Below are 23,742 nucleotides of genomic sequence, written 5' to 3' on the forward strand. Positions count from 1 at the left end.
GACGATGACCGTTCATGTCAATGACCAAAGAACAAGACCTATTCCCCTCCGGCGCGGGGTAAGACAGGGGGATGTAATATCACCGAAACTGTTTACCAGTGCGCTAGAGGATGTTTTTAAGACTTTGGATTGGGGGGAACGGGGCATCAACGTCAACGGTGAATTCATCTCTCACCTTCGTTTCGCCGACGATATTGTCATCTTTGCGGAGACGCTGGACGAGTTAGGCCAAATGCTGGCCGGCCTAAACGAGTCCTCCCGACGTGTCGGTCTCTGTATGAACTTGGATAAGACGAAAGTTATGTTTAACAACCAAGTCATACCGATACCGGTATCGGTCGATGGTACCCTTCTCGAAGTTGTTCAGGATTATATTTACCTAGGCCATACTATCCAACTAGGCCGCAACAACTTCGAGAAGGAGGCCGATAGGAGGATTCGGTTGGGCTGGGCGGCGTTTGGCAGACTCCGTCGAGTCTTCACTTCGAAGATTCCGCAATGCTTGAAGACAAAAGTTTTCGAGCAATGCGTCCTGCCTGTGTTAACATACGGAGCCGAGACGTGGACACTGACCAAGGGACTGGTCCACAAGTTTAAAGTCGCTCAACGTGCAATGGAACGGGCTATGCTTGGGGTCTCGCTCAAAGACAGGATTAGAAATGAGACTATCCGCGAGAGAACGAAGGTAACCGACATAGCCCACAGAATTAGCAAGTTGAAGTGGCAGTGGGCTGGTCATCTGTGTCGCAGGACCGATGGCCGTTGGAGTAGACGGGTCCTAGAGTGGAGACCGCGTCTTGGCAAACGCAGTGTGGGACGTCCTCCGGCCCGTTGGACCGACGCTCTACGTAAGATTGCCGGTGTAGGCTGGATGAGGATTGCGGAAGACCGGGATGTGTGGCGCGAACTTGGGGAGGCCTATGTCCAGCAGTGGACTGCGATAGGCTGAAGTGAAAATTCAAAAATTCGGTAGATAGCACTGCTAAATCGGTATATCGGTAGACAAGGGCCAAAATCGGTAGATCTACCGATAAATCGGTAGCTTTTGCAACGCTGACTGATTTAGCGGGCTTGATGCGTGGCAATATATACTATCTTTTTATTATTTAATATAAAATGTATTAAAAATAATTACATCTTTTAATTATTTTTTTTTTGTATTCCTTAATAATGTAAGTTTACTTTGATGAAGATAGTTCGTTAAAATTTCTTAGTTTTCTAAGAGAAATATCGCTTTTAAAATTGTACTTATTTGGAAAATATTCGTAACTTTAAATTTTTTTTATCGTTTAATAGAGATACAAATGGAATAAAAATCTATGATAGTGGACAACAAAATTATATTCCACATATTATGATATTTTTTTAAAATGGTTTCAACGTAGAGGTTATTGAAAAGTAGGACTTCAAAGTATACGTTGCGACCGTTTACCCAGGGAGGAGGCTGATGAAAAGTTTAATAATTTTATACACATAATATAAATCAAAATTCTGATTGGACTATGGACTACAACAAAGGTTGCTCTATTATATTTCAAGAATATAAATTACATTATTGCATCCAACACTGAGATTAACGACGTCAAAATATTACAATTTCGCGGATTGTTACCGATTTTTGTGAAATGGCTCTTAAATGACGTTAGTAAAAATAAAATTAAATGTATCGATTTCATACGTATCATACACATACATAACATATAAATAACATAAATGATCAACATTTAATGAAAACGATAGTAATCCATTTTTTTTTAATATCCATTAATACCATACAACAGAAAAAAAAAATAGCTTAGTGCTAAACAAACTTAACATTTTGTATTGCTTCGTTACATGTTGAAGCTCGATAAGCAAAAGGATACATTTCTAACGAGTGAACACACATTTCAGCACTTGAAACCGATTTAATTTTATTAAAACATCAATCCGGCATATCTATACTCGTCACAGGCACAACTGGCTTCATTGCTTCGTTTTTCTTTTGATTCTTTTGAGATTTTTTACTCTCTTTCACTTTTCTGTGAGTCTCTTCATCCCTGTAGGGCTCCTGATTTACTGGTGGTTCCGTCGGTAAAACATTCGAACCTCGATTCACGTTGTTGTTGTAGGCTATATTTGCATATTCTTGTAGAAGGGGAAACACCGAGAGAAGGAAATGGCAAAAATCCTTTCGTATACCGAACCACCCTGAAATAACAATTCCTTCTTTATATACGACCCATAAAAACATTTTAATATTATCACGAATTACAGCCTTTTCCAATAATAAAATAAATGTTTTTTACGCCAGTAGGTATCAAAAAATAGTAAAAGTGAACACGTTAATTAAAAATTAAAATACCGATTTTTACTTTATAAACTTTTGTCAATTCCCTAACAACATTTACATTATTTTAAATCGATTTTGCAATGTTTTGAAATTAACTAATATAATCCATTTAACAAAATAGTTTAAAATTAACATTCTTAATGTAAGAAAAAATAATAATTACATGGATACATAAATTTTCAAAATTTATTTTTTAAGTGTTTTATCTTGCGCACAAATTTTACAGATGGACAATAAAGTCACGTAACTTCATACCGATTTACATTTTAATATTTACATCATCCTTCAAATTATACAATGCAACGAAGTAACAAAGCTTCATAGGAATTGAATACAAAGTGAAATTTACGAGTGATATCTTTGCTCGGCAACTAAAGCGTCATAATGTAACAAAATTATGTTTGTAAATTATGATGCTTTTATTGCCGGAAAGATATATAAAATAAAACGAAATACTCACATTTATTACCTCCTTTGGAGCTGAAGGACATAATAATAAGCGTGGCGTAAGTGACGAACAGTGGGCTGACTACTACGATGTATGAAAACCCCAGGTCATCGTCAAGCTTATTTGTTAACAGGACCTGGTAGACAAAATTAATACTATTAAAACCCATTTTCTTTGTTGCACTAAAACTACATGTAAGTATTTTAGTAATTATTGTTTTCTGTCTTAAATCTGTCTTTCTCGAATCAGTTTAGTCAGTTACATCAAACTATATATAATAAAATTGTACCGTGCCGACGTCTATTCTTAAACATAATGTCCAGGAGCCAGATACAAATTTGGTCAATCATTTCCTTCCAGTCGAAACTTCATAAAATTCAATTTAGGGATTAATATTATCAATATTCGCGACCATCAGCTGCGACTCCGTGGGTGACAATTAATGTCAGCTGGCTGTATCTCACTGGAAAGTTTGCCAGTTGGTACCCTTAAATTTTTTTTGTTACATCTTATAAGGGTACCAGCTGACAAACTTTCCTCTGAGATACAGCCAGCTGACATTAATTTTCATTCATAATAGCATATTATAAACTATCACAAGGTAAATTTTTAGTTGAGAGGAAAACATTGAAAATATGTATTTTTTTCATGTTCAGGCAGCCAGCTGACGTATAATCCACCATGTTATGGTCAGCTGACTTTATTTTTCCTTCAAGATATTAGGTAAACTATAATCGGACAAATTTTAAAGTGGAAGGAAAGGACAAAAAAAAATTATTCTCCATACGTGGGACGCTGCCAATGCCCGCCCCACCCACGAAGTCCAGCTGACGGTCACGAATATTCATAATAGAAATCCCTATTGCATTTTACGAAATTTTGATTAGGAGGTAATTAATTGGTCATGAAAATTTGTCACTGGCTCCCGGACCATATGACAGATTTGTGAAAAACGTATTATAGGAAACTCGTGAGAAGAGAAAGAGATATGTGTATAGTAAAATTAATTGAGTTTTCTGTTACATGTTGTTCGTATTTTAGTACAAGTAGAAATGTATAAAATAAATATTACTAGGTCCTCTGGCGAACTTCGTATCGCCTTTATTTATTTTTCTTCTTGAATATATAATAATTAAATATACCAAAATAAAATATAGCCTATCTTTCAAGTTGGATCAAACTGTATGCAAATTTGATTAAAATCGGTTAAGTAGTTTAGGGGTCCATCGCGGACAAACAATGTGACGACTGACGCGTAATTTATATATATTACTACGAGTAGTTGTACCCTGCGCGCGTTGTTACGCTTTTTTTTTTGGTCGTAACAACTCAGAAACCTTTGTGGGCTCATTCATAATACTTTGCTGAAGATCATGACATGATCAAATTTAATAATATATATTTGTGTGTTTTTTTTTTGCACGCTTCGTTTACACATGAAACGACACAAAATAAAATAATACGGTCGCATTAGATCTTTTAAATATAAATATACATTAGTTTAACTTAGTTCCTATAATACTTAAAATTCAAATAATATCTCGTTCAAACGTTACACATACCTGAAACACCAATATGGGTATAACAGTAAACGTGTACGCCAGAGCCGAGTTAAAACTGGTCCGCCGTTGTTGCATATTTACGTCCGGAGATCGTAATAAGATACCTGCGAAAATTATGCTATAGAGCACCCCTAAAACAAAATAATATCAAAAATTATTTTTTTCAAGCTTTTACAATTTATGTAGCACACATTTTGTTGAATAATATGGACTTACACATTGTATATAAATTTAAATGAAATTAGCAAAATAGGTGCAAAATTACTTTTCCACTCAGTTTGAATGTTTTTTGTTTTTTTGTTTTTTACATATTTATTGTGTAACCTTTAGTAGAGTTGCGAAGTTAACTACAATATGTAATAGGAATACAATTAAAATTAATTAGTGACATATTTCATCTGATTGATAAAAGAATACCTACACTCACCTACTAGACTAAGACACATGAGTATCCACAGCGGCACAAAAACAACCTCCCAGGACCAAAGTATGAATTTGTCCAATCGTAGAGCCAAAAATATAAATTGTAAGATATTTACAGCACAAAACAGTTCCAACTGAAAATAAATCATTAATTTGTCTACTATTGATTATTTATGTTTGTGATTAATATTATCTGAGATTGTTAAAACTATTTCAAAACTGACTTGACCAATAGAAAAGAAACTAATCCAGAAGTAATGTGCCATAACAAAAATTATTCTATGACTATAAGTAACAAAACAATGTTGAAATTATCACATAATTATGTAATGTTCATGACATATTATTTATCGGACTAATATAGCTATGACATTATTGTAAAATAGCAAAATGATTTAATTAAATTGTATAATATAGAAACTTATCGTAATACTTTTCATAAAGTGTAAATGAGCCTTTTTTTAATTAAAAATCACAACATTTATGGGGTTGTTCATTAATCACATAACGTTTTTGAGGAACTTTTTAACCCCTCCTCGTGGTGTGGTAAATTTCAGACTACCAACCTCCGTAATCCAAAAATAACTTGTATTCTTTTGTGCAAGGTACATTGAAAATTTCAGAATCCTATTTTTAAATACAGGTACAAATCTTATTAATATTTGAAAATTAAGCATTGTGAAATTTCCAGACAGTCATCAAGGTTGCAGGGCGTTTGTTGGTTGTTTTTTTTTAGTTTAAAAATCACGCGTTAACGAAAAATAAATACACGTGACATCTCGCTACAGCCCACTAGTGATATTTCGTGATTTTTCCGAACACCCCTCCCCCCCTACACCGTTTTGAACATCACGTAATTAATGAACAACCCCTATATAACGCTATATTTTTTTAAACAAAGAAAAAGGACTGAGAACTACACAATCACGTATCCCAATGATTACATAATAAGAATAGTTTTAATCTACATTGCTTCCTTTTACTTTTAGAAATATTGTGTATTAATTAGTCTAAAAAGTTAAGCAGTAAGTTTTTAAAATATTAAAACCTGAAATATTAAATATAGTCCAAAATTATTAAAAAAAAAAATTTCAAATAAAATTTTCATTTAAGTTTCATAGATAGTTATTTAATTGGTCTGGTAGGTTTAACTTATGAAAGGAATGTTTTACAAAAATGGTCAATAAGGCTAATCAATACTATTAAGAAATTCAGCAAATTTATACATACCTCATAACTACGATCATGTTTAACACACCATATACAGATGGCAATTGATACTATGCTTATAAAAATTAATGGTATAAAGACCAATATCCAAAAATGGCGGGATGTTGTTAACTGGTCACACACAAGCATCTCAAACATAAGTAAAATCAAATGTATAGCGAGGCTTATCAACATTGCTTTGTAGTGAATATAAGCTTCACCTTCCAACCTATAAAAGAAATAAACAGTTTACTCTTCTAGTAAAAACTTACAAAATTTAAGAGGTGTATAGTATAACATTTTATATTTAAGATAAATTGATGACTCATAAATTACATAGACAGTACATGTATAATTTATCTGAATGTATTAGCTTTAATTCTTCTGTAAAAAACAAAATATAAGCCTTGATATGTTAAAGTATATTATGTATGGTAAATAAGAGCACAAGAGATCTGTATAAACAGCATACTAATGAAAATAATAACATGAGATTTCATGTTATTATTTTCACTTCACTATAATAGCCTTTTTATATTCTACTGCTAAATAAAGGCCTGCATAATCCTTCATTACCAAACACAAGATGGTTTTCACAATCCTAACTCATAACTGAGGTGTTTTACAGTACACAGATACGGGAAATAAAAATCAAAACAGATCTTATGATAAGTGTTGATAACAAGAAAAGCACCATATTAGAATTAAACAACATTTTGGCTGCCCAATTTCAAAACACAGTAAGGTACAAATTTTTTGATACTGATTTTTTAGCATTTTTAGTTCCAATGGAGTTGTGTGAACATGATTCGATTATAATTATAAATATTTTATTTTTGTCCCTTTCTGTGTTTTGAAACTGGGCAGCCAATTTAGTATTTTAATTTAATGTATTAGTCATACTACATATACCAAAATAACATTTATTACAATTTTTGTCTGTCTGTCTGTCTGTTTGTTTGTTTGTTTCGGCTCATCTCTGAAATTGCCGGATCGATTTTGACGAGACTTTCACTGGCAGATATCTGAGTCAATAAGGAGTAACTTAAGCTACTTTTATTTTAGAAATGTATTTATTTTATAACTCTGTAAACTGAACAATAACTTTTTGTTAAATTCCACGCGAACGAAGTCGCGGGCACAGCTAGTTTGAAATAAATGTATATGTATGAATATATATTATTTTAATAAATGTTGGTTTTAACAAGTAATACAGACCTGAAATGAGGATACTGCCACCAAACATATGTACCCACTGTAGCACCAAGAACGACGAGGAATTTCCAGGTCCATAATGGGGTAAACACTGCCCAGTAAGACCAAGTAATAGTATTATCCAATTTCAATGCTAATAAAGCCGTGAAGATCAGCAAACAAGTGTGAACGACGAACTTGCTAACAAAAATCAAAACAAAATTCTTAATACACTTTTTTGTTTATAAATTATAGTATAAAATATATTTGAAATGTAATTTGTTACCTAGGATTAAAATCCTGGAAAAGAGTCTGTAAATTCATTTCCATACACATTCGTTTGTTTATTTTCTAAATCTAATAACATTTCACGATTTCTGTAGTCGTAGTGTTTGTTTTTTTTTAATTTTTGAGTACAGAATCTGATTATGATTCTATCATCCTACCAATCTTATTATTCAATGTACTCTGTGCTACCAATATCCTACGACCAAGACAAGGATATATAAAAGTATGATAAATATGGAACACAGACTACAGAAATCTCCAAGGTTATGACTACCTATATCAAAGAGTATATAAGTAAAGAGGTGTCACTCCATAGACACGGTCGAGCTCCGGGTTCAAGGTTTTGCTATACTTCAAGTACCAACTTTGTGGTTGAGCTCTATTTTTTTCGTTAAATTGGTAATAATGAAGCATAGTGTTGTTACTGTTATCCTACCGGAAATCGATAATAGTGTGGAAAAAGGTCGATAAATTAGTCGATAAAATTATCGATACTTTTTGAGCACAGGATTTTTAATTTTATAAATTTTATTTAAAATAAAAGGTTTTTTGTATATATATAATGTATATTTAAAACTTCTTGGTATATACTACACTACTACTAAATTTCTTGGTACTACTACACTTAACCAGCAAAAAAAAATCTACATTTTAAACAAAAATGAAGGTAATTGTTACAATTAAACATTACAAACATATTATTTTGCCCTAATCACTAGTGTCTCGGTAGACATCACCTATCTATTATGTCATCGGCTTTATAAAATAAATATTACAACAAATTATTTAACCTAATGTTCCTAGTGTAGGCCGAGAGGAAAAAAAGCCGGACAAAACTCTCGGTAGTCTTTTCAAATTTAAAGTTGTTATACAAAAAAGTTACATTATTGAAGGCATATCGATCACAACAGCTAACAAACAAATTTTATATTTTCGTAAACATACTGCGATACATCCCACAGCTCTCAGCACATTCTAGGCCTCTTTCTTCAAGTAGGAGAAGGATCGGAGCTTAATCCACCATTACAAAACAAATTAAATAGTAATTATCAAACAATAACAAACACTTTTACAAAACAAATAAAATAATAACAACTATTAATTATCAAACAATAACAAACAAAATGATTTAAAACATAAAAAACATGTTAACAAAACAAATTCTTAATTATTAAGATATTAATTAATATTTAATTATAACATAGATGATTTACAAACATAACATAAACTTCTTTATAAATCAAATTAAAATAAATAGCTATAATATCTTATAACATAGATGATTTACAAGCATAAACTTATTTACAAAACAAATTAAAATATATAAATATAATATAATATCTTATAACATAGATGATTTACAAGCATAACATAAACTTATTTATAAAACAAATTAAAATCAATAAATATGAATAAATATAATATAAATCTTATAACATAGATGATTTACAAACATAACATAAACTTCTTTATAAAACAAATTAAAATAAATAAATATAAATAAATAAATATCTTTTTTTTTCTTTTTCTTTGATATGTATTATTTCTGTTTTTGGTGTACAATAAAGTGTATTATTATTGTGTTTATTTGTGTAATATTATTGTTATTATTATTATCTTATAACATACACACAGTCATATATTCCTATGTTAAGCAACTTAATGCTTGTGTTACAGGTAACAACTGACTGTACATTTATTGAAATAAATAAACAGAAATAATATATATATATAAATATATAAATACACGTAGTACATTCAATCTCAGGCGGGAATCGAACCTGCAACCCGTGGAACAGTAAGTAACAATAACAAAAAAGATGATTTAAAAGCATAACAAACATTTACAAAACAAATTAAATAGTTTCTAATAGTAATTGTCAGCCAATAACAAAAAAGATGATTTTAAAGCATAAAAAAAAATATTAACAAAACAACATAAATAGTAACAAATAGTAATTATCAAAAATTAACAAACAACATGATTTAACACGTAACGTAGCATAGTCACAAAAAATTCAACTCTTAAAAAGTGATACAAATGAAATGATCTCTTAAAAAGTGATACAAATGAAATGATCTCGCAAAACAGTAATTATCAATCAAAAACAACCAAGACGATGAATTTGACCCATAACATATTCACAAAAATCTAAAATTTTTAAGCGTTACATATATAACGATCCGACATACAGTAAATAACAAACAAACATAACATAAACATATTTACAGATATTATCTAAGTAAAAACAATTCTGAAAAGCGTTATATAATAATCCTAGGCATACAAATAAAAAACATAATGATTTACAAACATAATAAGAACATATTTAGAGTAATCTTCTAAATTCTTATATTTGTATTATTAAATGTTTGTAGTAGGTAATTCCATAAAGTACTACCGATTTTAAAAATTCTTTCACGGGATGCTACAATTCCATGTACGTCATTTAATGGTATGTGGATAAACGAACAGCGGATTATGGGAGAAAACGAAATAGCGAAAATCGCGTAATCTATGTGGGCGAAGCCACAGCGGAATTTTTTTTTTGTTTCTAAGCTAAAATATACACATTTAAAAACTTGGAAAACAAAAAACATTGCAAAGACATTAGATGTCAAGAAGAACTGCCAATATGTATGTTTTCTACAAACATTGTTTTATAGTACTGACAATATAAATATAAATATTCAACAAGAATCTTAAAAATTGTTATCTAAGCTTTGTCTTGATCACATTATTCTAATTGTATATTTTTGTCTTTACATGATTTTCTAATGAATAATAAACAAAGATTATGAACTAATTGATTTGTTTTTTTCTATAAAATGCTCATTACTTAATTGCAAACTAGTCTAGTGCTTTATATTTTTAATTTGTAAGTCCTGAGATATAATAGCTTTGAAATGAATTTGGCTCTTGTTTACAAAATGACATAAAGGTTTAGAAGGAAAGCACAATGAGCTCGAATCTTTCCACCATTCTTTAAAACTAATATAATTGTTTAAGTTGTCTACTGGTTTATCAACTTTTAACGAATCTTTACATTACTGACATTTCGTTCTATCTAATAATTTTGCAGCTAAATAACCACTAACATATACTACTGGCTGCTCCAAAAAGTTACATAAATCATTTTCATATAAAAAGAAATCGATTTCATTGGGCAAAGACAAAACAGGATAAACTATCTCATCAACAACTTGAATGTCATCATTATTATTTCTATTAGGCTTGTCAGTGCGGACCCCGCTAATATCGTTATAAGCTACAAACAATTTATTAGTGTCTTCCTCACAGTTCGCATTTCGACTGCCAAACGCTTTAAGCTTAATTTACTTTGAGTATAATCACTCAGCAGGATCTTCTCACGTTCAGTTAATGTAGAATCTGAAATTTAAAAAAAACCTGTTATTATATATACATTTTTTTGTGTTGAAAGTATACAATATTTTTCCTTTAATTTCATAAATTTTTACTTAAATATAATATTATAAAATAATTTATTGCTTTTATTATATTAAGATACATTTATTATTTTTATTTCAATATTAAACAACGCTAATATTGATATATTTTATTAGTGATCGTTACAGTTTAATATGTATTTAATTTTGCTTTAAATAATAACACAAGTATACGACAAAGGAATGCCCATTGCATGATACAATTGGAATCATTGAATGTAATTATTATTTTTTTCCCTTTTTCTTCAATTTACTTGAAATATTATAACAATAAAATATACGTATTTGATTACTAAGGAAAGAGCTATATCTAAATAAATTATTTTGTCATTCGATTTTTTAAACTATACTATACTTTAATAGTATAATATCGAAATATATATATATATATATAAATGTATAAAATATAGATAAATGAAACTATGTTAAACATTAATGTTAATGCATATTTAACAAAACTAAACAAACTTTTGATTTATAAAATGTAAATTATTGAAGCAGTATAATTAAAAATTGATTTGACTCTCATATGCTTGATATTAGTCAAATGTGTACCGGGCTATTCATAGGTATAATGAAATAATTTTCCCATAGAAAGAGTGTGTGCTTCTATTAATCACACACTGTAATAGTAATAAATGTTATGTGCAACAGAATAAATGTTTTTTTTCTTTATAAGAATATTCAGGGCATATATACATATATATTGGCATTATATATTGGCCTGCAGTGTATATATGTATATATATATATATATATATATATATAATATTATGGATAGATACTAACTACTACTATTTACATAGTCTACCACATAACTACATTAATAACTACCACAACTTAATCCCTTGTAGTTGAAGTTGTAAATTATGATTTGAAAATAATTTCAATAAAAATAATTTAAAAAGGAGTAGGCTACAAAGAACTATACTGAATTACGTTCTTTGCTACATTAAAAGATTGTTGAAAATTATACAAATAGAACCAGAACAGAACATAGAACCAGCACAACTGGAATAACAGGCTACTCATCTAAATGTATAAAATTCAATTTTGAGACAAATAAACATTTAAAAAAAAATTAATACATAAAAATGTTTTAGTTGCTTATAATTATCTATGTAGTAACATATACAGTTAGAGAAATATTTTATATAATAAAGTGAACTTGTGTCATAAAATTAAATGCTAGTTAGCTATATGCTTATAGTAGACATGTTACTTGTTAATGTTTTATGTAATCAAAACTGTGAAATTTTCATTTGTTATTCTTACCTAGTCTTTTTTCAAAAGTAAGTCCTTGTGGTGCCTGCGAAGTAGAGGGCAAAGGGAGAAAGCTGTATTCAGCATCTGAAAAATAGTAGTACAATATCTAAATATATCTAGTATCTATTACTTGTTAATTTTTTTTTTTACATTTTCCATTATTTACTCACACTTAAATTATCTAAATTTTATTTTCTACTAGCTTCTACCCGCAACTTTTTCCACGTGGGATAGTTACTTTGGGCTAGCTGGGGAAGGTCTCAGAAGGAAATAATCCGATTTTGAAACATTCTTCATTGGTGGTCCACTCTTATTGGTCTTTGCGTGATAATATATAGCCTATAGCCCTAGCCTTCCTTGATAAATGGGCTATCAAATACTGAAAAAAAATTCAAATTGGTCCAGTAAGTCCAGAGATTAGCGCGTTCAAGAAAACAAACTCTTCAGCTTTATACTAATAGTATAGATTTGATATGAAATTATTTTTATTTTAAAATTAAAGTTAATGATTACTTATCTTGTTGTATTTTCCGAAGGTGTTATTCATAATCATTTTATAGAAAAATAAAACTAAAAATCTTATACTGCATTGGATCATTTGTATCATATGTTGTGAATCGTTGCATATATGTGTTAAAAGATATTAAAGATTCTCAGAAAGTGTTTTACATATATCTCTCATTTTATCAGCGATATGTATATCAATCAGCCTTAGATATCTGATATCTAAGGGCCAATATTATCTAGGTAAATGTATAAATAATAAATTAAACATATGTCAGATGATTTTTTAGAACATTGACTAACAATAATCTATTATATGATATTTATTACAACTGAGATTGTACTGCCATTATCAGTACAAAATATATTTAAAAATTATCTTTTTCTATACAGTACAATTGTGAACATTTGTATGACTTTTATATAATCTCATCTTTATTTTTTTTTAAATTTCCAGTACATACTTAGTAAGACAGAGTTTTTGAAACAACAAGACATTGTTTTCAAGAAAACTTTTTGTCACTTATTAAAAATGTATAAGACTTGCAACAGCAAGTTATTAAAATTATAAGTAAGTTCATTTAATTAACAATAAAAATCTTAATTTTATCCATCATTAAAAATATATTACATAACCAAACATGAACTGACAAGATGCTGTACCTCTTAAAAACACTTGTTACTTCTAACAACATAACATAAATAAATATAATATAATAAAGTAGTTTACTCACTTTTAGATAAAATATTTTCATTCCATTGCACATTCTCTGAATTTGTTATATCTTGAAAACTAGAAAATAAAAAAGAATTTATCATAAACATCAATTAGCATATTATGAACCAGAAATAAGGCTAGACAAATAGCTAAACAAGAACATCGAGAAAAAATAATTGTAATGTAATTTATAATTATCATAAACATATAAAAAAAATTTGCACCTTTCAAGACTTGAGATTTTTCTTTTTCTTCACCATATAAAGGAAAATCTACCAAAAGTCTGTCATCCAATGGTTGTGACAAATTTAATGTTGGAATAGCATTTTTAATTAATCTATTGCCCTTTGTATTAAAATACTTTTTTCAAAGTGATATCCACACAAATATTTAATTTCATGCAATTTTTTAACGGGTATGTAAGCAGTCTTCATTCCCAACTGCTTTGACCCAAGAATGACACCTGAGAGTAGAATTTTAATCGTCAATTTAAATTAAAAGTTTAAATTGTACATAGTCTACAACTAGTTTTCTAGTATACATAAGTATGTATAATACTTTAATGTTACTTTATAACTACAGTTAGCTATTTACTGTTATAAAGATTTTAAGTAGAATTTATTTAAATATTGTATTGTTCTATTGTTAACACCACAGAGCATAGTAATATTTACACTAACCGATCTGGATCAAGTGGAAACTTCTTTAAAAATATATTGGCTTCAGTCCAGGGGTCCTCTTTAGACCACAAATAGTACATTTTTGATATCTCACATTACGTTTCACTGTATTTTCTAAAGGAATGAAAACAGAAAAATATAGTATAAGTAATAAAAAATATAGGTATAACTATAAAATACTATTATTTTTTCTGTTGATATAGATATTAAGAACTTATTTTCAAAAGCAAAATTACTTCGTTCGACCAAAAAGACCAATGATTCGGGTTCAAATACAAACCCATAGTAAATCCCTAGAAGCGACGAATAATATTCTCACAATAAAGTATTAGGGCTCAGAAAATATATATGCAGTAAAAACTAAAAATCCAAAATTCCGGGCGTGGTTACTCGGTGGTTGCAATATAATATGGCGGTTAGGAAATAATTGTTCGAGTCAAAATTTGACAATTACGACGTTTCCGACGTTTAAATTTTTTCATTTTGACGTACAATTTTGCCAATTTATATAAAATTTCAAGTTTGGTATACAAAGTATAGCAAAAAAAGTGTCGCCCTACTGTACCTATATATTCAAAGTAATCTGCTCTGTGGTTATGACTTATCAATGACTTATGAAAACGTCATTTCGCTATTTTTTCACTTCTCCCATAGATATAGTAAAAAAAAGATCTATGACTTCTCCGTGTTGCTCTATGTTTCACTTCAATGTCGTTTAGGAATTTAGGATTTTTTAAACTTTAAGGTTTATGTAAAATATAATTTGGAATATGTAACTGCTACTACAGCCAGTACTGCGGTCACCAACCCGCCTGCCCAGCGTGGTGACTATGGGCAAAACACATGAGTTCACGTTATTTTTGGCGTAAACTTGTGGAGGCCTATGTCCAGCAGTGGACTGTTTAGGCTGTAATGATGATGATGAATGATGAACTGCTACTACTTGCACGTGAAAACAAAATAATTACTACCCAAATTTATCAGCAGTGTTAAAGTATTTAAAGACGCCGCGTTGGCGCAACGGTTACAGCCATGGATTGTATCTGTTGCGTTGGCGGTTGCGGGTTCGATCCCCGCACATGACAAACATTTGTATTGGCCATACAAGTGTTTGCCGTGGTCTGGGTGTTTGAGCAGTCCTTGTGGGACTCCCCACCGTCCCTCGGAGAGCACGTAAAGCCGTCGGTCCTGGTTGTTCTCATGTACACCTGATAGCGATCGTTACTCATAGTCGGGAATATATCCGGCAACCCACATTGGAGCCGCGTGGTGGATTAAGCTCTGATCCTTCTCCTACATGGGGAAAGAGGCCTATGCCCAGTTGTGGGATATTACAGACTGAAGCGTTAAAGTATTCAATTTTTTATTTATATTAATATGTCTATTATGAGAAATAGTTAATTAAACTTAGATGACGATTAAAGAAAATATAAATAAAAATGTCTAGTTTGCAAGAAAAAAAAATTACCAAAAATAGTAGGTACTCGTACATACTACATACTAAACATCTACTCACTACTGTGACAAGTGACAACTGTCAATCTAATATTTATTAACTTAAATTTGTCAAAAGTTTATATTTAAGAAAACGCTAAAAATATTTAAGTAAAGAACATTAAAGATATTACAGAGTTTTTTATAGATAAACAAATATAAAAGTAAATTTGTAAGATTCTTATTTAAGATATGGCTTCTCCGTCTCCTAAATCGCCAGAACAAAGTGAAAAGAATAAGCAATATGACCGGCAATTACGACTTTGGGGAGACCATGGTCAGGCTGCACTTGAAAATGGACATATATGTTTAATAAATGCTACTGCTCTAGGTACTGAGATATTGAAGTCGATTGTGTTACCCGGTGTTGGAGCGGTTACTATAGTTGACCACAATATAGTAAGTGATGAAGATATTGGTTGTAACTTTTTTTTAGAATGTTCCAGTAAAGGGCTCAATAGAGGCTCTGAAACTCTCCGACTTTTATTAGAATTAAATCCAGCTGTACAAGGGCATGCTGTGTATGAACCAGCAGAACAAATTCTACGTGACAACCCTGATTTTTTTAAATCATTTAGTGTTGTAATAGCAACATCCATCACCGAAAAGACTATACAGGATTTGGCACAGCATTTGTGGGATATCAATGTACCTTTTGTGTTATGTAGATCTGTTGGGTTTTTAGGATCTTTTAGAATACAAATGAAAGAACATACAATTATAGAAACTCATCCTGAGAATGAGCAGATAGACTTACGTTTGGATGTTCCATTTCCTGTTCTTTCTGAATATTTAGACACCTTTAACATAGATGCGGTTGACCTGAAAGATCATGGCCACATACCTTGGATTGTCATTTTATACAAAGCAGTTCAGAAATGGCAAATTACAAATCAAAATAGGTGGCCTATGAGTAGAAAAGAAAAAAACGAAGTTAAAGATGTTATTCGAGAGTTCTTTAAGAAAGATGAAAATGGTATACCAATTGAAGAAGAAAATTTTGAAGAGGCTTTAAGAGCTGTTAACACAGCATTAGTTCCAACTTTTTTGCCTGTAAAAATTCAAGACCTAATTTATAGTAGTTCTGCAATTAATTTAACTAAAGAAAGTTCACCATTTTGGATCATGTGTTCGGCACTAAAAGGTTTTGTTGAAGCTGAAGGAAAAGGCAAACTGCCTTTAAGAGGGGTACTACCTGATATGACAACTTCTACAGAACACTATGTCAAACTTCAAAGTATCTATCGATCACAAGCAGCTATGGAAGCAGAAATAGTGTATAGAAAAGTACAAGAAATTGTTGCACAGCTACATTGTGACAGTATTAGTGAAGCTGATGTGAAGCTGTTTTGTAGACATGCTCATGATTTACATTTAATCAAAGGTTCAAACATAGTGGATGAGTATCGATTAGGGAATCCAGTGACATCATATATAGCAAGATATTTAGAAGAACCAGATGTTATGATGGTCCATTATATTCTATTAAGATCTGCTGAGAGGTTTCAATCTGAACATTGCAGAGCTCCTGGTGAGTGGGAACCAGAGGGAGATATTGCCAAGCTAAAAACATGTGTTACGAAACTACTGAGTGACATATCTTGTACACCATTTCCTAAGGATGATCATATTCATGAAATGTGTAGATACGGTGGGGCTGAAATTCATAGTGTTTCAGCTTTTCTAGGAGGATGTATTGCACATGAAGCTATTAAAATTATAACCAAACAATACAAACCTGTTAATAACACATTTATTTACGATGGTGCTTCAACTAATACCGCCACTTTCACATTTTAATGTAGCTTTTTCTATAAATTGAATTAAAATCTGATAAAATACTTTGGTTTTTTTTAATTGCATGTAGTATTAGCTCTAAGTAATAAAGAACTTTTTTAAAGATGTATTTTTAGTGCTACAATTACCTTATAAATAAAATCTTTTCATATGTAATTTACTTTTCAAAATATCACTGCAATTGGAGTTTAATTACTGAAAGCTCCGAGGTTTAACTACAATAATGATATATGAAAAAAAAAATACATAAGCAATGTGACTTCAAACTGACTGAACTGAACTAAAACTGAATTTTACTGATATGATTCTTTTGTAATTGATTTAAATCTAGATCAAAGATTTAGCATAGGGTTAACTCCGACAATTTGAATAATGAACTTAACATGATTTATGTAAATACTAAATTATATAATTTTTATTTATTTTTTACAAACTTACATACAGTACAATAAGTATCACACATCCAGATAAAATAAAAATTTATTATTTGTAATTTGAAAATAACAAATGACAGGCCACAGGGGTTAAAATAGACACAATATTGTTCTTCAAAGTTGTGTATTTCCAGATAGGATATCAATCAATTTAGTTGCAGAGGTTTTAAAAAAAATTGTTGTAAATATTTTCATTAACAATTTCCAACTCATAAATTAGATAAAATAACATCACATGATAAAAAAAAAAAATAAAACAAACTATACATTTGGCTAAAATCCACATGGCAGGCTTATGATACATTATAACAACAGTAGGATTTCAATAATATATATGCACAAGACTGTGAAACAGCCATAGTTTTACAACACAGCATTGAGGATCTCTCATCGGTTGCTTACTTATTTCATCTTAGCCATAATTTTAACCGCAATGCGTCTACACCATTTAAATAGTATCGAAATAAGCGTTTGTCTCTCACGAAACCTAAGTTTTCATAAAGTTTAAGTGCAGGTTTATTTGTGATTTCTGTTTCTAACACAACTTCATCAGCATTGTCTTCTATCATTGCCTGAAAAAACAAAAAAGATTTTAGATTACAAAGATTAGAGATTACAAGTGATAATTTAGACCACTTTATGGACATTTAATTTAAACTATTGGATGTTAGCATTATCATTCCCAACAAGCAAAAGCCATAAAAATAATCTGAATTGACACATATTACATCATACTTCTCAAGATTGCATATAATAGGCTGCCTAAAGTTTTTGTTTATGATGTGTGTCTTGCAAAGAGTAAAAAATTTTGTATTCTTATTAAAATCTAATTAATAAAGACAATATGTATTGAATTAAAGAAAATGTTTGAGTGTAAGTCAGTTCACATTTTAGTTTCATTTATTACTATAGTCATCACGAAATAATAGGCCCATTTTGTCATTTGTCATCGGGACGTAAATAGTGAAATAACCATACGACTCTTTTACGATTTGATTATGTTATATAAAGTGCATGTAATTAAAATTTTGATCAGAAATTTAACTTAAACTTTAATATTGTAGGTAATTTGAAATAATAATATGGTACAAAAGGTCAATTTGTCTTTATTTTTTATTTTTATATTATTTTTTAATGTTGCACGAATTTCAATCATTATAATGAAACAATTTTTTCAATTTTACTGCTATATTTTATTTACGGCTTCGAGCACAAAGCTCTTTTTTTTTTCAGTAAAGATCACTACACAATATTTAATTACGATTGAAATCAAATGAAGCTGGTGAAATTCAGTAATAAAAAAATAATAGTATAAAAAAAAGACAGAATGTAATTGTTTTTGAGACATTTCCTAGTAATTAGAAATTGCATGCTACTATAAAGTAAGTGCAAAGTAAGTAAAAGAGTACTCCTAATTTATTCTATCATATTATTTAACGTGCCAAAAATGTACATAATTTTTAAAAACAGTGTTAATATAAATTCTATTATTGTTTGTTACAATTTTGTACCAAATTATGTTCAGAGTATTTGTCAAATGTCAAAAACGGGCTTCTTATTTAGTGCCGAGTATAGTACCAAATTTTTCAATTACGGAAATATTCCTACGTTGCAATTTTGTTCACAAAAACTTGTCATCAAAAAACATATAAATATATTGTGTATTTTTCTTACCCTTATTGCTTTCTGTACTAATCTAGAACCTATCTTCTTTTTCCTGTATTTTTCATCAACAGCCAGCATAGCGATGTATCCCCTTTTGACATTATTTCTATGCATATCTAGCTTACAAACGATGGCACCAATACATTTGCCTTCATGACTTGCCAAGAAGCATAGTTTAGGCCAGTTATGAATAAAATATCTATATGTGTAGATAGAATAAGGTTCTGATAAATCTTTTTGGATGAGTCTCATAATTTCTGGCATTTGTAATTCAGATTCGTAAGAAATAATTTCAATTTTTTCGGAGTGTTCTTGGAGCATTGCATGTTCAAGGTCTTCAATTTTGTCCAACTTACTACATCTGACCTCTAAGGAGTCATTTTCGGGATGTTGCCTCGTTTTCACATCACTACACTGTACACTATTTACATTCGTTTTGACTTCACTAGGTGCTGCGTCTTGTGCTATTATAGGTTCTACATTTAAAACATTGTCACTATCTTTAGAATGGTCACTCGATCCATTCGTTAAGTTACTATTAAGACTGTTAATATGAAGAGTTTTAACTAATGCCTCACTTAATTTGTTCTCATTCCACGTTTTTGTATCTTCAGTCGTTTCCGGAGGATCTTTGGCCATTTTATTTTTATTTTTCATACTTGCATTTTTCTGACTGCAATTGATATTTTGCAAATTTTCTTCCGCGAGTTGACTCATATTGGTGTTATTCTATCTATCCTATCTAAACATCTAAACAATCATAAGCTCGTATCAATTACAGAAAAGCATTTTATTACTATACAAACATTTTCTTGTCAAAATCGTAAGATTATTACCGACATCTTGGTATAAATGTATTACTATGACTACGATAGAAAACGTGACTGCTAATTTCTGTTCTTATTTTATAATTGATTACTATAGAAAAATGAGTAATTCAAAACGGGACATACGAAAATATTCAAGGAAAATATTAAATTTACAATAAGTCCAAGTTTAATCTCTCCACAATCACATTGCAAAAATGATGACTTTTTTTTAATTTATTCAGAGCTGGATTCGAGTCCTTCGCTCTAAACTGTACACATTTTTACATATTAAAAATAAGACAATAATATTATATAATTATAAACAAAATCTTCTAAATTTCATATTTTTTCTTTATTATATCTTCTTTATCGACGAACATATAAATTTGAATAATGGTTTAAAAAATCTTGGATTGGCTAATATTTCTTCTGGGCGACAGGGAGTATTTATTTTATTTTCTGAGCAAATGTTATTTATATCCGAAGTCAGGATTAATCTATGTAACTTCAATGACGCGCATTTAAAAACAATGTGGTTTATATATTATATTTTAAGAATGTAAATTACATTATTGCATCCAACACCGAGATTAACGACGTCAAAATATTACAATTTCGCGGTTGTTACCAGGTTTATGAAGTTGCACCCAGAATTATAAATTTATAATTTATGATAATTTAGTTTTACTTAATTATTTGCGCGTTAAAATTTATGAAAAAAAGGATCAATAACATTTGTTTGCGCGTGTCCTCGTTTTTGAGAAAAATCAAAATCAAAATTGGGTGCTACAATGCCAGCACCTAAAAAAGAAATCCTCTTTTGGCTTAAAAATGGCAGTATTGAATATTTTTATTTATACATATCGACTGCGCATGACACGCGCAGATGGCAACCGAAAGAATTAATGAGCTATAATAACTCAATAATAAATTATTAATATTTTAATATTTTTTATCGGGAAATAATCAGTGCGTTCTACTACGCGAATCCATATTGAATTAATGTTTTACTCCAATCCATACGAGGGCATTTAGTGGAACACGCCCAATAAGTTTTTTTTTTGGAGCTTATGGCCTGGTATCTAGATCTTTAGGCCAAGCCTTGAGTATTTTTATTCGATTTATTACACGCCCAATAAGTCAAGCCACACTGCCACAGTTTTTCTTTAATGGCCACGTGATTCTATGACTTCTCTTTTTATAACTAAACTAGTATCTCGCGCCGGCTTCGCACGGATATTTAAGAAAAATTTCAATTTTTTTATTGTTTCCTAATTTTTTTGAAAATGTAATATAGCCTATGTCACCCGCGGATAGTGTAGCTTCCCGACAGTGAGAGAATTTTTCAAATATATAGCATGAGCAGGCAGTCGAGCGATGCGGAGCAGAGGGGAATGACTCGCCTTAGGTATCTCAAGGAAAGAACGCTGGCTCGCCGAGATTTGAATGTTTCGCTGCTAATTACTTCTAACGACGATATCTCAAAAACTATATATATATATATATATATATATATATATATATACTTTATTGCACTCAAAAAATACATGTAAAAACAACATAAGAATAATATTTATGGCAAAGGTGGACTTATCTCTGAAAGAGATTTCTTCCAGTCAACCCATGGTCATGAGTAAGTGTTTAATATAGCGGGCAAACAGTGGAAGAAGATTTACAAAGAACAAGAAAAAAAAACGTAAAAAAAAAGAAAAGATAATAAATTTGATAAATCTATACATATATATTCAAATATATATATATATATATATACATATACGTACACTACACATACATATACACATACATACATATACACATATACACACATATATATATAATATACTACATACTAACAAATACATGAATAGATACATACCAAAATACAAAAATACACTTGTACACATACTTAAACATATAAAAACTCACTACAATACATACGTAAATACATACATATTCTATAGATGATTACACATTTGCTAGTGAAAGCAAGTGTTTCTTTAATTTATATTTAAAGGAAACAAGGGAAGGACTAGTTCTGATGTCACTTGGGAGATTGTTCCATAGTACGGAGGCGCGTACCGTAAATGAATTTAACTTAAATTTTGTGTTACATTTCGGTATATCTAACATAGCTTCTCTGCCAGGGCGCCTCACAGTGGGCTGAAATTCACGTTTCATAGACATTCAAATTTATTTTTTCAAGTGACGCTTTTTTTGCTTGAATGCGATTGAGAATAACTGCTATATGCCTTATATAATGAACTTTCAGGTTTATAGTCGTAAACAGCGCACTTAGAATTTTTTTTTAAAAAATTTGTATGGAGTCGACATAATAAATGATGATATCTCCATAATCGCACAATTGCGCCTAATATCCTCTTAGGTTATTAAAATATAAATTATTTTTGATTTTTTGACATACTTCATGCTGCGGTCAAGCGTGCGTTTTTTTTTTAAAAATCTTTAAAAAATTTACCAATTTTGTTTTCTTATTTTTTGGTTTTTAACTAATATCAAGATTTACATGGGTGTATATATACTTTACATTTACTCAAATTAGTTGTGTGCTAAATTAGAAAGTGAAATTCATTAAAAACCATAAAAAGGTTTAATTATTACAATAAAAATATAATTTGATAAAATTAAATAAGGCTATGAATATATTATTTTTATTATTGCCTTTTCTGTATCGCTATCTTCAGAGCCGAACTCAAAGTTAAAGTTTATTTCAGCAATATCCCTAAACTGGAATCCAGGTGTTTGAAAATTCAGCAGATCCAATGTTTCAGCAAACACATTTTTCTTTTTCTTTGCATTCATTCGTTGGGTCTTACTGCTGAAATATGTGGATCGGCCGAAAGAAGAAGGCAAATTAAAATATCTTCATTGGAACATAGTCTGCTCTTCTTACGTGAGTGATGTTCTCTGAATTTTCTGAAGTCTTTGTTCCTCGCTTCTAAAGTCTCTTCAGATAAATTCCCAATCGGTAGTATTGCGTTACAAGCGATAATTTCGGTTCCATGAAGCAGTATCATGTGCACTGTTGATGGCATGTAGTACCAGTTGTATAATTCTACATACCGTTCAGTAGTTATGTGCGCATATTCTTTAAATTTCGAAACATTGATGGATTAACGTGAAGTTATGGCTTGCAAAATTACAGAAAATCTTCGAATCAGAAATCTACAGAAGATGACTTGATGGAGTTCGGACTTTCTTCACTATATGTGCGCATAAACATGATCGAATGTCTTTTTCATATAAATTAGATATTAAGAAGTGGTCTGCTAGAAGAGAAAGTGAGAAAGCCGCAGTGGATGCAAGAACGGAACCTATCCAAGCCAAGTTCAAAACGGAACTAACCTATTAATCGATGTCTTAAGATAAGGTTATGGCACAACTAACGACGGGAACACTGCACGACAATTTTTTGAATTTCATGTAAAGTTTG

At 30.3% G+C, this 23,742-nt stretch overlaps 3 protein-coding genes across 3 annotated transcripts; 1 reads left to right on the forward strand and 2 right to left on the reverse strand.

Annotated features, from left to right (window-relative positions):
- Window positions 1-1,728: 1,728 nt before the first annotated feature.
- Window positions 1,729-14,741, reverse strand: LOC123660820 (transmembrane protein 185A). The gene is made up of 8 exons (XM_045595852.1): window positions 14,658-14,741; window positions 7,455-7,730; window positions 7,193-7,369; window positions 5,996-6,203; window positions 4,770-4,899; window positions 4,343-4,473; window positions 2,793-2,916; window positions 1,729-2,190 (listed from the first exon to the last, which is right to left on the reverse strand). Exons 2-8 carry the CDS (start codon window positions 7,502-7,504, stop codon window positions 1,925-1,927), a joined length of 1,086 nt encoding a protein of 361 aa, XP_045451808.1. The 5' UTR covers window positions 7,505-7,730; window positions 14,658-14,741; the 3' UTR covers window positions 1,729-1,924.
- Window positions 14,742-15,778: 1,037 nt separating this feature from the next.
- LOC123660810 (NEDD8-activating enzyme E1 regulatory subunit) lies at window positions 15,779-17,427 on the forward strand. Its single transcript, XM_045595845.1, has one exon. The coding sequence runs from the start codon at window positions 15,779-15,781 to the stop codon at window positions 17,384-17,386; it is 1,608 nt and encodes a 535-aa protein (XP_045451801.1). The 3' UTR covers window positions 17,387-17,427.
- Window positions 17,428-17,845: 418 nt separating this feature from the next.
- LOC123660811 (N-alpha-acetyltransferase 30-like) lies at window positions 17,846-20,556 on the reverse strand. Its single transcript, XM_045595846.1, has 2 exons — window positions 19,492-20,556; window positions 17,846-18,389 (listed from the first exon to the last, which is right to left on the reverse strand). Exons 1-2 carry the CDS (start codon window positions 20,197-20,199, stop codon window positions 18,225-18,227), a joined length of 873 nt encoding a protein of 290 aa, XP_045451802.1. The 5' UTR covers window positions 20,200-20,556; the 3' UTR covers window positions 17,846-18,224.
- Window positions 20,557-23,742: the final 3,186 nt, after the last annotated feature.

Source organism: Melitaea cinxia, chromosome 16, assembly GCF_905220565.1.
Source record: "Melitaea cinxia chromosome 16, ilMelCinx1.1, whole genome shotgun sequence".
NCBI lineage: Eukaryota > Metazoa > Arthropoda > Insecta > Lepidoptera > Nymphalidae > Melitaea > Melitaea cinxia.